The 16967-nt window shown below is 37.6% G+C and overlaps 1 protein-coding gene across 5 annotated transcripts in view; it reads right to left on the reverse strand.

Moving 5' to 3' along the window:
• Positions 1-16967, reverse strand: part of fip1l1a (FIP1 like 1a (S. cerevisiae)) — a 94641-nt gene that overhangs the window by 44070 nt on the left and 33604 nt on the right. For 3 of the 5 annotated variants that reach the window (XM_063043145.1, XM_063043142.1, XM_063043147.1), the window contains exons 9-12: positions 15842-15947; positions 9984-10149; positions 5146-5172; positions 2439-2490 (exon numbers count right to left, since the gene is read on the reverse strand). In XM_063043145.1, the coding sequence (XP_062899215.1) occupies positions 2439-2490; positions 5146-5172; positions 9984-10149; positions 15842-15947 (351 nt within the window). The remainder of the gene's footprint in view (positions 1-2438; positions 2491-5145; positions 5173-9983; positions 10150-15841; positions 15948-16967) is intronic. The other 2 variants (XM_063043144.1, XM_063043146.1) reach the window with 2 other exon arrangements.

Genomic DNA, 16967 nt, shown 5'->3' on the forward strand with positions numbered 1-16967 from the left:
TGATCCAAAACAAAAAAAAAATACAACCTAGTCAGTTTTACCTATACAGGTGGCCCCCGTTTTCCGAACGTTTGCTTTACCACACCTCGCTGTTACGAAAGACCGACATTAGTTACCTGTTTTCACTAACCGAAGGTGTTTTCACTGTTACGAAAAAAGGCAGTGCGCGCCGTAACAGCCAAGCTCCTCCCCCGGAACTGCATTCTAGCCGGCATTGCTTAAACATGTGCTTTATCTCGATTTATTTTGTGCATCCGTTAGCAAGATGAGTTCTAAGGTATCGGAAAATCCTAAAAGAGCTCGTAAGGGTGTTACACTTAGCGTAAAACTAGATATAATCAAGTGTTACGATCGTGGTGAACAAAGTAAGGACATTGTCCACGCATTGAACTTGCCTGCATCCACCATTCGCACTATTTAAACAGAGAGAGAGAGAATTTTGAAAGCTGCCGATGTTACTATTGGTTCTGCTCATAGCAAAGTGGTCTCTCTTAATAATGGATAAAATAGAAAGTCTATTGCTTGAGTGGATTGATGGGTGTACAAAGCGTGGTGTTCCATTTAGTTTTCTTATACTTAAGGAGAAATCAGTCAGTCTTTTTAATAAGCTGAAACAGAAAGCACTGGACGATGGCAATGAAAATGTTGCGAAAGTGGAATTTAAAGGTAGTCATGGGTGGTTTGATCGGTTTCTGAGGCAAGGGCAGCTTCATAGTTTAAGCAGTGGTCCCCACCCTCTGGGCCGTGGACTGATACATTGCCGCGAAGAACGCAGCGGTAGTCGGAATGCAACCAGCACATCTTTAAGAAAAAAGCCGAAATAAACAAGCTAATTAATTAGTTGCTGCCCGGCATGTAAATGTCGGCCCAGATCAGAGGCGATTGCCGATTGCGTCAGGTGCTTATTCATATAAGCAAGTGTTTAACTGTGACGAAACTGTAATTTACTGGAGTCTTCCTGATTCCGGTAGGTGAAACTACACTGTACATACATTATTTCTACTTTATATAGGCTGTGTATTTTTATGTGTTATTTGGTATGATTTGGCAGCTTCATAGCTTAAAGGTTACTGGAGAGAGTGTTTCTCCTGAGAGTGCTTCCGTGAGATTTTCGCTGCGCTAGACAGTGCTACAGAAAAGTATTTCTACTTTATATAGACTATGTATTTATCATGTCATTCCTGCTCTTACTATATGTTACTGTTATTTTAGGTTTTATATGTTATTTGGCATGACTTTGTAGGTTATTTTTTGGGTCTGGGAACGCTCAAAATTTTTTCCCATATTAATAAATGGTAATTGCTTATTCACTTTACGACATTCCAGCTTATGAACCGTTTCATAGGAACGCTCTACCTTCGGATAACGGGGGAAACCTGTATCTGCCATGGAAAATTGGTATATACTTTTTCCAAAGCATTTCAGGATATATATTATATACATTTCTCTGACATTAAATTTGACCTTTGAACCTTTGAAATCTTGAATATCATTTAGTGCTAATTCTATTTCATAATTCATGAGCTTTTTTTGGTTCATACAGATTAGCTAGTGAAAATTTGGATTCAAGGGGAAATGCAATAAGTATGATACACTTCTTCATCAATCCGTGTTTGTGCTCCTCATATTAGATACCAGTAAAATGCTCGTATTCAAATGAATTGGTCATTTTGCAGCATTTAACTTAGTGACAGTGCACCGCTGGACTGCATGGCTATATTTCTCAGCGATATGATACTAATTTATTGTTATGAAGACAAGTTTCTGTTATTATTGACCATTTGCTTCTTTTCTAGCTGAAATCTATCTGAACTCAGGCTATCAAGTCAAGGGCAACCTAGAAAATAAATTATTTCGCAACAGAAATGAGCTCCTTAGGCCCATCTTGTCCATGCCAACTTCAATACCGATAATTCCATTTTCCTGCGTTAGGCCATCTTTTCATATCCAATGTCTTAACTTTTTCAATCAGATCATAAAGACCTGGCAATCTGTAAACTCGGCACAACTGAAGTCTGGATCGGCAGTGTGTGGATACTGGCATATTACATTTGTAACTCTCATTTCCCCACCTCCCGCAAAGGATCTGCCACTCCCCTACTAGATAATAGTGTCGACTTATTAGTAGGCTATTATCTTTCTTATTAGTTTTATGTCAAAATGTTATATTCAGAATTATCTGTGGAATAGAACAAAAGTATATTTTATACAAAGTTAATACAATATGGTAAGTTTTATTGAAAAATAAGTTCTTTTAAACATGTTAAATATTTGTAATGGAATATCATAGAAAGAACAGAGTAGATATTTAAAAAGCCAAGTAGACAAAACAAAATTGAACACTTACCTAAAGAAGATAAGATTACATGATACTTGGCACATTAAGTTTTATTTATTCTATATACAAAATGTTTTATTTAAACAAAAGCTTCATTTACCTATCTAGTGGTACAAGTGAGGGTGGAGGAGCTCCAGGTGGAGGCAGAAAACCTGAAAAACACATTTTAAAATGAAAATCAAACTGACTACTCCGTTATTTCATCAAAATTTTGGCAATAAGAAAAACATTACAATGCAAAGTACTAAATATAGCATCAATACTAACAGAAATTCCAATATACCTTAGGAATATCACAAATCATTTTTTAACATGGTAGAAACATCACAGCCACCCAAACTGAGCATTAACAAAGTTGATGCCATGCTACATAAGAAATTATAGCTGAACAGGGTTCAGGAATAATTTTTAAAAGGAACAGTAAAAGTAAAGGCATCTCAAGAAATAATTCCAGAGATGTAGATCTTAGTAACTCAACTAAATTCAGTTAAATTTAGGAACAATTAAGTTTAGGAATTCCCTTATAGCCAAATTTAGAGGAGTACAGAAATATCAGTCATTTTTGGGCTAAAGATAAAAAGGGATAGCAATGGGTTAGATTACAGTGAGGTTTGCTTTCAAGGATGAGTATTCTAAAATTAAGACCTTAAAAGGTCATGAACAAGTGTGACAGTATGAGTTAAACAGGGGAAGCACAGTTTTGGAGACTTCAAATTTATAAAGCGAGGAATGACGAACAGTACTTATTGGAATTGTCAATTCCAGGAGGAAACAACAGCATGCAGTGCATAGTTGAGTTTTGCAGAAGTAGTTGACCTAAAGTAATATTAAAGGTGAATGAATTAATAGAACTGAAAGTAGGTCATCATAGCAAAGGAACAGTTGCAAATTCTGAATGCAACTCGAGAACAAACACAATAACAAAGTTGCAGTTTCTAGAGTTCCCAAGGAATGTATGGAGTTAATGGTTCAGAAATAGAGTCTGTGATAGGGAGTGAAGAGGATGGCTTCAGCTTTTCTGATGCTCCACTGGGAAACCAGTTGAAATCACTCCTGAGGTCTCAATCGAGCATCAACTGAAAACTTACCTTAGGTGTTCACCCTCAGGGGCAACGGAGTTCACTCAACCGCTCCCCATCTCACAGGGCTGGACAGCAAGGGAGAGCTTGAAGAGCACTTGCACTGGGTAGGGAGAAATGGAGGGGATAAGAGGATAAGCAGGGCAGGGTGAGCAGATGATCAAAAGGAAAGAGAGTGGACTGCGCTTGGAGCAAGCAAGGAATGAAAATAAACCAAGTGTCACTGTGTAAGAGACACTCTTTAAATCCTAATGAACAGAGAGCTGCCGTGTCATAGTGCCTAAAGTAATCTCAGGTCCATCCTAGGTAGATGATCTTCATCAGATATTATCTACATCAGATAATTCTGGGAGAGGCTAGCTAGCTCCAGAAGATCCAGGAGCTAATAAACCTCAAAATACAACTAGACTAGCAACTTCACCACACTTCAAGAGAAATTAAGCAGTTCTATACAGACCTAAAGATCGAAGTCCAGTGGAGAACTGACCAAGAGAGACAATGGATGTTAAGAGCAAAGGCAATCCAGCTGCTCGCCCAACATGCGCAAACCCCACAGCACTGTCAAGAAAACCTTTGATACAATACCAAAGTGCTCACCCCACTGAAAGCGAAGAACACAGGCCAGTTTATCAAAGATAGTGTGGCAGTCTGCACCTGCTTAAAGTAACACTTTAAAGCACTTCACAACAGTGATTCCACCCTTGACACAAATGTCCTTAATCCCATCACACAACAAAGTATCCCGGTCCATTCTGTCACCACCTCAGAGCAAATTAGAAACAATACATGAACTAAAAACCAGTATGGTTTTGAGACCAGATTATATCCCTGTTGATGCTTTAAATTTGTCCCAACACCTATTTCTCCCTGCTCCTCCAGCTCCACCACTGATGAAACCCTAGAAACCATAAAGCACTTTCTGTATCTCAGGACCCAGCTCTCAGCAAAGATCGACATTGATAGAGAAATTTTGAAAGACTGTTAGTCTGTGGCTGGCCAAGGAAAAGTGGGTTTGCCATTCAAGACATCATACTCGGAACAAAGGAGCAACAGCAATCCCTGTTCTAAAGTATGGATTCAAATAGCAGGCACCTCTCAGCATCAGAGAAGTACCATCAAAATTGCCTCTATTGAGTTCTTCAAATTCACGAGCAGGATAAGGGAACCAAAGTTATGATCTACTCCCATGCCAGCAACAGGACATTCAGCTGGCTCCAACATAAGGCCATGTCATTGGATGTCCAACACCAGGGCCTTGCACAGCAGCACTCTACCCTGATCCTCATCGATGTCAAAGGATTACCAACATGATGGAGGATACAATTCAACCATGTCCACAAAATTTCCTTTGAAAGTGTAATGTCACCAGCGATTCATAAGAATTCCTCATCTATGACCATGCAAAGGCATTCAGGATGGTACAGAAAACCTTGACTGTCCACATCAGAAGCATAGAGTGCCACAGTAATAACAGCAGAAAGAGTACATTATATCTAAAAATGGCCAAGCTTCCAACTCATCAAGCACCCCCTTTCCCAAAACTGACAGGATTCAGGACTGCCATACTGGCTGTATCAGCCACTTTAGAACCCACATAACCAGAATGCAAGCAAGTCATCTGACTCCAAGTGACTGCTTAAGAGGGAGGGAAAAGGCTGAGAGACAGACAGATACATATTTAATACACTATAGTATGACAATGGTTTAGGTAGAAATATGCAACTATACCTGGAGGTGGAGTAGTTAAAGGCATTCCTAAGGAGAAGAGAATTGAGTCACTAAAACCATATAGTACATCAGCTTTGTTATACACAAACGTAAAAGATTGGTGCAAAGTGCGGTGGGGGGGGTAAGTAGTTCAACACATCGTTCTTTTATACTGGGGTATTGATCAAAATTGAATTGAAGAGAACCAAATGTCCACTTTAACTGAAGATCAACAGACGTGTAAATCAAAATGCATATAAATAACAAAAGTAATATAGACACTGTTGGTCAAAACTGAACATGGTTTTATTGCAGTAAGACAGGTGAAAGCATTCTTTGAAGGTCAAATTAAGTCAAGTTTCTGTGTTAGACCAAAGCTTAGGAAATTTGGTATATTTCTGAACTACGTTAATCTTGACTTAAGAATGCTCACCACAGGTAAAGAAAAACCAAAGAGTAAAAAAAACCTCAAAATTCAAAAGCAACACCAATTACTAGTAATAGGCACAAGTAAAATCGCACATACTAAATTTGTCAACTGTATTTCTGAAAAAGATGCTAAAGATTAAAAAGGACTATCAGTTCAATAAGTATCACACCAGGCATACTTAAGGCTGCTTAAGATATCCTGCAGAAAAATATTCTGAAATCCTGGAATAACTGCTACCAATAAAAGGTCAGCTGACATTTTTGAAATGGTCACTTATACAAGATGGTGAAAGAAGGCCCAAGGGGATGGAATTTTGCTCCAGTGTTACCACTTCCAGGAAAAAAGAAAATGAATTGAAGGAAAAAAAATGAGAAAAGCACCTATTCATTAAGTGTTTAAAAAAAAGCCAGATTCATTTCTGAAATTTAATTAGCTATGAACTGTGCAATATATTAGGGTTAGTGAAAGGTTGTTATTAGTTTATCACCTTAATGCATGGATGACAAGTCGTTTCTAAGGCCTTGACATGATCAGAATAAAATTTCTAAAAAAACTAAACAAGAAACTAAAGCTCAGTAGTTTTCCCATCTTTTTCCAAAGCATCCAGTGTCATTGTTGATAACTTAACCCTTATGGATCTACGGAAAAATAAAAGCCATTTGAAATATGAAGTCGCAATCAGTTTCAAGTGTTCAACTTCAGAGGAAAGCCATCTGTGAGCAATTTAACTGGGTGCCAGATGTGAACCTTCCATATTTTAACAGCAGGTACAAAAACTTTTGTTTAAAAAATTATATACAAAACTACTTACTCAATCTTTTCTGAACTTTATAAATTAATTGTTCATGATTTGGTAAAATCTGGAGATTACTCAGTTTATTTTGCATACTTAAACAAAACCACTTAAATTTGAAGAGAATATAAATACCTAATACAACAGTATGTAGTATTTACAGACCATGGAATATGTCACTGCGTTTGAGATATTAAGGGGATTAAGTTTATGCTCATAAAATATAACACAGTTTAAAATATAATCTGGAAATATTAGCTTTCCAAGGACCAGCCTTTCAATGAAAGCATGCACATTCAAAGTAAACATACTTGCTCTTCTGGAAGCTCAAATAGTATACACCATGCAATTAAATTAAGCCAACAAGTATGACAATTAACTTAATTATTTATCGGCTTGTATAACAGATCATGTGAAATAGCTTAACATTAACATTGACCTTAAATTTGTTTTAAAAAATAGCAAGGTTGTTCAATTGCCTTATGGATTTCAGCAGTAGCCCTCAATAAAAATACAACCAACTCCATTATGGAAAAAATACTGTCTGCAACAAGGTATCCCAAAATTGTCACAAACCAAACGAGATCCAACACTGACATTCAAACTAATATCTTGTAAAGCTCCACTAATAATTGGCATTAAAAAAACATTAGTGGGAATGGTCGTTAGCATTGAGATTAAAAAAAATTCAGGAAGCTAGATTAATTATTTTGAAAGTAACAAAAACCTAACACGAACATCAATTTTTAAAAATACACTTCCGAATCATCACTTTTGTATGGAACATGGGCATTAACTATAAAATGTAATTATTATTATCCTTAAATGGCCTTCAGAAGGTGGCAGTGATTGACAAACATTCACGTCATCACTGACAGTACATGGAATGTATGTAGATTCTTTGTCATTCATCTTTGAATATCATTGGATTTGCAATTATTCAGTCAAGTAGAATGTTGCATCATACTCAAGATTTGTGGTTTGCAGATAATAGAATGCCTTTGGGAAGTAAGCAACAAGTCACAAGCACAGGTTGCCTTGGCATTGCTCTTACAGTTCAGGGTATTTTTCATGACATCCAGAAGTCCTTGGAAAGATTGACAATTCAGTATGATGAAGATGCTATTGAATTTGACTTCTGCTTTGATAGCATTCAAGCAACTTCTATAGCGCTAATTTTATTTGCCACTTATTAGCACAAACCTGAACATTGTCGAAGTCTTAGTGGAAATGGATACAAAAAGTGGTGATGATGATGATTCATTGAGGAAGTAGTTAAAAAATGTTTGGTCTATGCCACTACACTGACAAGCTATGGCAGATGGTTGGGAGCAGAGATTATTGACATTTGGTGAGCAATTATTTTCATTTATGCAAGGAATTATCTCAGTCAGTAGACAGATTTCCTTAATTCCAATGATAATTATTACTTGGCTTTAACAAATGACACAAGCAATCAAATTGTACCTTCAAACAAATGGCACCTTCATACAAATGGCAGACAGTCATCTCTGAAACTCAGTTCTTTAGTTTGACCTAATGGTACAATGAGGTCTAGAATAGTAATCCTGACTGAAATTTGAACACCAAGTGCGTGAAAATGTCAACTCACAGCACTGTTAATAGCACTTTATTGCTTTATGACTATTGAATGTAGCTCAATGGGGCAGAGATTGATTGCATTTGTCCAGCTTGCCTGTTAATGGCATACCCTTTGACTTTCCTTATTTGAACCAAGGTTAGTTCCCTGTCTCCATAGTAATGGTAGGCTGAAAAATCTAATACAACATAATGTTCCAATATAATAAAGAATGTTTCTTCCTGGTTGATATGAAGAAAATAGATTATATATAAAAATGCGAACAGTACTAGTAATTGCCATTTATAAAACTAAGATTTGAATTAAAAAAAAGAGGGCAAAGAGAAAAACTAGCTTCATTTGTCACATGCACATTGAAACACAGAGTGAAATGCATCAACTACCAACATGGTCAAAGGATGTGCTGGGGGCAGCTTGCGAGTTGTCAGCATGCTTCTGGCACTAACAGAGCTTGCCCACAACTTACTAACCCTAAACGGTACTCTTTGGAACGTGGAAGAAAATCCGAGCACCCGGAAGAAACCCAAATGGTCACAGGGAGATTGTACATACAGTGCTAGGAACCACACAAACTACAAAGTTAGCAAACTACAGTTTGATAAGTAGTGATTGACTTAATGACACCTTTCAAAGAGCACTCTAGAGGATTTTTATATTTGTAGTGATATAAAGATTTTGGCACAGGCATGCTATTCACAGGTAACAGCGGTCTTGTTTTCATTGAAACCATAGGCTTCAGTTCTATTTTAGAAACTGCTTTGAAGATTTAAAAAAAAACTGGAAGCAACACAATTAAAATGCAGCTAGGCATAAGCCAATTTCACATAGCAGATGTCAACTAGAACATCAGGTTACTAAACTTAATAAATAGAAAAAGCCCAGTATTTCTTTTAATACTTTGATTCAAAAATGCACACTTTTCAAAAAAGGACCAAAACCTATTCTCTGTTTTAGGTCAGCAACTGGTACTCATTCACATAATGAACACAGGATGGCAAACAATTTACAATTCTATCAATTAAAGCTCACACAAAAAAAATCTCTATTCAAAGCCATCATGAGTCAAAAAATCTAGGGAAATATCCTTGTTTTACATTTTTTATATATATTTTCTATTTTCTTCATATCAACCACAAAACAATTATAAAGTATAATTCTCACATTTTCCTAAACAGCTGTTATCAAAACGCAATTTTCAATTTAAGAGTGTCTCCCTAAAATATAACTAAAAGGCGAGTGCTAAAATGCTTTCATATCTGAGGATCTGGCATGGTCAGATGAATGACTTGGGCTGAGGGATGGTCAAGTGAATGACTTGGGCTGAAGGAGAAGTCAGGCAGAGAAGTTATTGGAGGTCAGGTTCCCCAAGGATACTGGTAACTGAAAGAAGGTTGAGAGTGCACTAGAGGAAAAAAAAATCATTTTGAGAAGGACTTGTCTAAAAGGGGATGGTAATTCTGAATATGCCTCAAGTCAAGGTCTGCTTTGATTTGCCATACCAACACCATTTGTGGCTCATGAACAGACATCAGAAATTTTGCACAAGTGACACTGAAATATACATTGTATTCTGTGAAGTCACTACATGTGCCCATAGTCACTGTCTTTAGGCTCATGCAGTATACAGAATAAATTTGCTTAGGTGAGCTATGGATACACATTTGCATTTACCAATCAGAATTCCTATTGTGTTTGCACATAACTATTGAGGTGCATGATGAAATTTCTAGGCCATGGCAATTTTGACCTTAGAGGCACAAGATTAAGTTAGAGAAAAATTAAATAGTCCATTAATCAAATGCTCTGCTGCAAGTGCAAGAATACTGTATTGCAGTTTGTTGACATTTTACTATCAAATTTAATATTTCAAACCTTATTTAATCAATTGAAGTGTATGTTATCAGCTGCATTGTTCCCCCCCAACAGAATCAAGAACCAAAATTCTCAGTCTCTGACCTTTATACACACTAACAGAAAGTGAAACATCAAAATGAAAATGTGCATTTTCAAATCAAAACTACATACAAGACTCTGACCTGGTGGGTGAAGTATAGGAGGTCCCGTATTGACAGGTGGAGGAGGAGGCATGAATGGAGGAGGTGGACCAGTCATATGAGGTGGAGGTGCCCCTGGAGGCATAAATGAAGGACGCTTTGCAGCGTTATTGTTGTTAAATTCTGGTACAACGTGGTCTCCAAGAACCTTCAGAGAAAAGACAATAATTAAGTTTATAATTCAATGTACATTCAAAGATGAAATTCAATTATGAAGTCAAACATTTCAACTTTATGAAACTGACTGAAGTGTTGGCTATTTAACAAAGCCATCTTTAAATACACTTATTTCCAAAGTTTTTATAGGAAAGATGAGAGCAGGTGGGTTGGGATACAAGGGGCTTCAGGATCATGTTACAACTCTGACATTTGGAGGTTGAGAAATACACAATGAGAAAATCATTAATTGCAGCCTTTACAAATCAATTCTGCAAATTTTAGAATCAACTTAATTTTAGACATAGTGAAATAATCTTAACATTACTGTCCATTGACTTTTCTCAATTTAAATAGCTTTAAAGGGAATGTGAGCAAGTAGCAGTAGTTTGGGCAAGGTTAATTTATCTTTAAGGCAGTAGAGTGGCACAGGTAGTGGAGTCAGTGTCTCACAGAACCACAGAGCAGAGTTCATTCTGAGTATAGTAGAGGTAGCTTTTGCAAGTTTCTTTCTACATCTCAAAGACGAGTGGGTTGTTAATTGACTGCTGTAAATTGCACCACGTCTGTATTCCAATGGTAGAATCTCGGGGGGGGGGGGGCAGGTGGAATGGGGGATGGGATGGTGAAGAGAATATGTGGAGAATAAAGATTGTTGGCTGATAGCAGACTTTGAAAGTCCAGGTTTTCTCTCTATGACTTAAGTTACACAACGAGCATACATATACTTCATTTGATAATAAATTTACTTTGAACTTTGAATTTTAACAGCAACAATATAATGAAATAAAGTTGACAGCATTAGGAAGGGGCAAAGTTTAAATTCTGAGAGCAGGGAGCTTAGCTTTAGCAATTAGCCACATCAGGGAAAAGGGTTATTTCAAAATTATGCACACGAAGAGTGGTCTTACGTTTCTGAAATGGTACATTAAGAAATCGAGGACGAGGCTCTGTTAGATCTAATATTGTGAGATGATAAGGTTAATTATTGAACTTAAATGGATCCTCTGTTAAAGAAAGATCACAAAATTGGAATATAAAAATTTTTTAAAATATGATTGAATACCATAAGCAGAGAAAAAGAATCAGACTTATTATCATTGACATATGACATAAAGTGTGCTGTTTTATGGCAGCAGAGCAGTACAAGGAAAAAAAGTAACAATGTAGCGTTCATGGACCTTCTAGAAATCTGATTGGGAGGGTGGGGGAAGAAGTTGTTCCTAAATCATTAAGTATGGTTTTCATGCTCCTGTAGTTGCTCTGGTAATGAGAAGAGGGCATACTCTGGATGGTGAGGGTCTTTAGTGATGGATGCCACCTGCTGAGGATGGCCTCAATGGCAGATTCAAAATGGGTCCAGTACAGAGCTATTGCAAAGAGGTTGAATTTAGCCCTGAATAGGAAATAAATAAACTGATGTGTCTGTCACATAGGGAAAGCCAGGTAAGTAGGAAAAGGAGGACTTGATAATAGCCTTGACAAATTTCACAACACATGCCGGTGATAATAAACCCAATGCTGACTGTGATACTAATATAGAATGGATAAAGGCAGCAATGAGAAAGGACCTCAGGCTAGAAAAATCAGGATGTAGAATTAGTATGGCAGGAACTAAAAACTAACAGAATGGAAGAAAACAATAATAGGAACAGTGAGTACGTAAAATTAAAATGCTACAAAGAGCATCATATGGGTAAGTAGAGATGCAAATAACTGAAAATAATAAATCGAAGGAACTTGTAATATCCTACAGGAGGCAAAACAAAGTAGTAAATCTAGCTTGGATAACAAGTTCAGATAAAGTGATACACACATTTTGAATACTAAAATACCTCTTGGTTATTTCAGACCTAGAACTGTGTGACGACAGTGGTAATTGTCCAATTTAAAAAGGATCCGAGATAATAGTAATCGTAATAAAAGAACATAAGAAACAAGAGCACAAATAAATTATTCAACCCAGCCTGTCGCTTTTGCTAATTAATATCATGAATGATCTTTCTTCATCTTAAAGCCAAAAATACTGATCAATGTGCGAAAATATTCTTCTCATCTCTCTCCCAAATTGTGCCTGTGACACTTGGTTCTAGACATCCTACCCAGGGTTCACACCAGTTCTGCATCTACCCTGTGGAAGCCACTTGTAGAATTTTGTACATTTTCACAAGATCATTCTTTTATATTCAAGACAGGCCTAGACTACATCATCTCTCTTCCAAAAACTTTGCAGCAATTTACAAAACTATCTCGTGAATCTTTTCTATACCCTCTACTCTAAGTTTATCCTTCCCCAGGCAGGAGATCAGCCTTGTGAACAAATCTCAGAAGCAATCTCACCATGGCCTCATATAAATGGAGCAAAACACTGACGCTCTTATACTCAACTCCTTTTACAAAAGACTTATGCCAATTAAGCAAATAATTTTCAAGCTTCTGAATTGCTTGAAATTGCAGATATGTACAAGAATGACTGGTCTTCTGAATGTCAACATCTCTCAATCTTACATCATTGAAAAAAAATCTTCTATTTAATTGACCAAAGTGGAGAAATACACAAATTTCAACATCATATTATATCTACCATTTGTTCACCCATTCCCTTTACCTGTCTACATATCTTTGAAGAGACTATAAGATATAGGAGCAGAATTAGGCCATCTGGCCCATCGAGTCTGGTCTCCTCCTCAACCCCAGTTCCTGGCCTTCTTCCCGTAACCTTTGATGCCATGTCCAGTCAAGAACCTATCAATCTCTGCCTTAAATACACCCAATGACCTGGGCCTCCAGAGCTGCATGTGGTAACAAATTCCACAAATTCACCACCCTTTGGCTAAAGAAATTTCTCCACTTCTCTATTTTGGAAGGGTACCCCGCTATCCAGAGGCTGGGCCCTCCTGTCCTAGACTCTCCCACAATGGGAAACATCCTTTCCACATCTACTCTGTCTAGGCCTTTCAACATTCAAAACGTTTCAATGAGATCCACTCCTTCATCCTTCTGAATTCCAGTGAGTACAGACCCAGAGCCGCATATGATAACCCTTTCATTCCTGGAATCATCCTTGTGAACCTCCTCTAGACCCTCTCCAACGCCAGCACATCTTTTCTCAGATGAGGGATGTAAAACTGTTCACAATACTCAAGGTGAGGCCTCACCAGTGCCTTATAAAGCCTCAGCATCACATGAAGCTTCCTTATATCTTCTGCAATTATCAAAAGGTTTTGTATTATTAAACTTGATACCCTCATCCAAATTGTTTAGAGATTATGAACACGTGGGGCCTTGCACATATCCCTACAGTCTCCCTTGTGAAAAATAACTCATTCATTCCTACTGTTTACTACTTACTAACCAAGTGTCAAAGCAGATTGGTATATTACATTCCATATTGTGTACTCTAATAATCTCATGAGATCTTAACAAAATTTCTGAAGGTCCACATGAACCAACTATCCAGCCAGTTACATAATCAAAATATTTCATCAAATTTGTTCAACACAATGACACGCTGCCTCCCAATTTCAATTATTTTTACAAGCATTTTATCATCACCTACTTAATAGATTCCAGCAAATTCCCTATTACTGGTGATGGAGTGATCCCATCACCTTCTCTCTACCCCCTTTAGACCATAAGACATAGGAACAGAATTAGACTATTCAGCTCATCGAGTCTGCTCTGCCATTTCATCATGGCTGATCCATTTCCTTCTCAACTCCATACTGAAAGTGGCCCCCCACTTTCAAATCTCTTACTAACTCTTCCCTCAGTTAGTCCTGACGAAGGGTCTTGGCCTGAAACGTCCACTGTACCTCTTCCTAGAGATGCTGCCTGGCCTGCTACGTTCAACAGCAACTTTGATGTGTGCTGCTTTCAACATTCCATATGTTTCAATGAGATCCCGCCCTCATTCTTCTAAATTCTAGCGAGAACAGACACAGAGCTTTTAATCGCTGCTCATATGATAACCCTTTCATTCCTGGAATCATGCCCGTAAACCTCCTTTGAACCCTCTCCAATGTCAGCCCATCCTTTCCTAAATAAGGAGCCCAAAACATCTCACAGTACTCCAAGTGAGGCCTCACCATTGCCTTATACAGCCTCAGCATTACATCCTTGCTTTTATATTCTAGTCCTTGTGACTGGTGGTGCAGTGACATCAGCGCCGGACTCCGGAATGGAGGTTCCCGGGTTCGAATCCAGTCGGGCTCTTCAGCTACCTCTTTAGAACCCTGGGGTGCCCCTCATCAGGTTCAGGTGACTTATCCACCCTTCAGACCTTTTAGTTTCCCCAAGCACCATCTCTCGAGTAGTAGCAACTGCACTCACTTTTCCCCTGACACTCGAGAACTTCCAGCATACTACTAGTGTCTTCTAAAGTGAAGACTAATGCAAAACACTTAGAGTTCGTCCACCATTTCCTTGTCTCTGTCACTATCGCTCCAACGTCATCTTTCAGCAGTCCACTATCTACTCTCGTCTCTTTTACTCTTTATGTATCTGAGACATATCTTTCTTAAATAATGAGGTTATATTTGCTATCTCCTGGTCTGTGGAAACCATTCTGGGATTTATCGAAATTTGGAAGATATCAACCAGTGCATCCACCACTTTATCGACTCTTTTTAAACCCCAAGTAATGGTCATTGGGAACTACCTTATTTAATCACCCCCAAGGCTCGATTTATTTTTTAAAAATACCAATTTCATTGAGCTTCTTAACTTCTTTAGGCATAACTTCATTATTTCCATGAAGACAGATCAAAATAGTTATTTATTTTTCTGTCATTTCCATTTTCTCAATACATTTTTTTTCTGTTTCCATCTGCAAGGGACCCACAATAACTATTGCTCATCTTTTCCTTTCTTAAATGTTCACAGAAGCTTTTAAAATCCACTTTTCTTTTCCACATTAGTACATTGCATTCCACTTTCTCTCCTCTTAAATAAATTTTCATCAGTCTATATTGAAGTTTTAAAAAAATCAATTCCTGTGCTTATTACCAATTTTTTGGCAAAATTATAAGCCTCTTCCCATTATTGTTAAAGTATTATTGTTAACTTCTCATAGCCAGGGATAGACCACTTTTCATGTTTACTTTCCCTTAAAAATGGTGTACAGGTATTTGTAATTTATGAATTAATTCATTACAAATTAGGTTTTATTGGTTCACTGTCAGTAATTTTAATCTATCAGAGGCAACTCAAGCCTCATGCCTTTAGTTTGCTTAATGCAGATTTATATCCTCTGGTTTCAATAAAAGTTGTATTGCTGAAAACACTGATAACAGGAATTTCATAAGGCTTCCTAGTGAGTTATAGGGGAGAAAATGGAAGTAAAACTAGGACACTTCAAGAATTGTGAACATCAAGTTCTATTTCAGACGCTTTCAAGAAATATTAAATCTTGCCTGTCAGATACAACACTTAATCCCATCTGTAACTACAAACTTGAATGGAAATATTCAAGTGGAAAGAGTTTAAAAGTTCAAGCTTATTGAAATAATATGAAAGTTTGATTTATTTAAAAAAAAGAATTCTTATAGGTGAACTTCTTATAAATCAAATCACTAAGGATTGCCTCTATCCACAAATGCAAAATAACTATTTTAGAAACAGCAATCTGTTTAAAGCAACATTTATATGGCATCTTATATATATCATGAGATGATAGGACAAACCTGGATGGCATTTTCTTCTGCTCCACCCCTGTCACGACGTCGTCCTTCCACACGAGCAATGGTTATTAATTGGCCTCCAATAACCTCTATAGAACCAGACAGCCTTCTGAAAAACAGGTTGTAGATTAAGCTAGTGGCAACAAACATAAAACAGTAACATAAGCAAATTAAAATTTCATGCATACTGAACGATTCCCAACAAAGTGTAAGAAAGCACTACAAACTGGATTTCAGGTTCATGGACAATAAGAACAAAGCAGGAGCAGCAGACCACATGTCCCATGAGCCTGCTTGCTACTCAATGATTTACATGGACTCAGCTCCAAGTATCTGCCTTTTCCCCACAATATCAATTCCTCTGCTATGCAAAAATCTATCTGTATTTAATGAGGTAGCCTCTACTGCTTCCTTGTGTAGACAAATGTACTCTCCAAGGAACAGTTTTACCTCATCCCTGTCTGTAGTCTACTCCACTGAATCCTGAGGATATGTCCCTTAGTTCTCACCTCACCTATCAATGCGAGCAATGTTACTACATCTCATATTTCTCCCTCTCATAATTTTATATGTTCCCTATAAGATTCCATCTCATTCCTCTGAATTCCCAGCAGCGATTCCCAGTCTCTCCACATAGGCTTACACCCTCATCTCCGGAATCAACCTGGTGAACCTCTTCTACACTGTCTCCGAAGCCAGTAACATTTCCTCAAGTAAGGAGACCAGAACTGCATGTAGTACCCCAGGTCCAGCTTCACCAGTACCTTGTACAGTTGTAGCATAACCTCCCGGCTCTTAAATTCAATCCCTCTAGCAATGAAGGCCAACATTCCATTTGCCTTCTCGATAAATAACCTTTTGCAATTGATGCACAAGCACCTTCAAGTCCCTCTGCACAGCACCATGCTGCAATCTGATCTATCTAATCTTCTATTTTTCCTTCCAAAGTGGATGATCTTGCATTTACCAACTTTGTACACCATCTGTCAAACCCTTGCCTACTCACTTAACCTATCCATATCTCTCTGCATCCTTTGCGCAATTTGCTTTTTCACTCAATTTAATATCATTAGCAAACTTAAACATACTATACTCGGTACCCTGTTCCAAATCATTATTGTAAGTTGTG

Source organism: Mobula hypostoma, chromosome 3 (assembly GCF_963921235.1).
Source record: "Mobula hypostoma chromosome 3, sMobHyp1.1, whole genome shotgun sequence".
NCBI lineage: Eukaryota > Metazoa > Chordata > Chondrichthyes > Myliobatiformes > Myliobatidae > Mobula > Mobula hypostoma.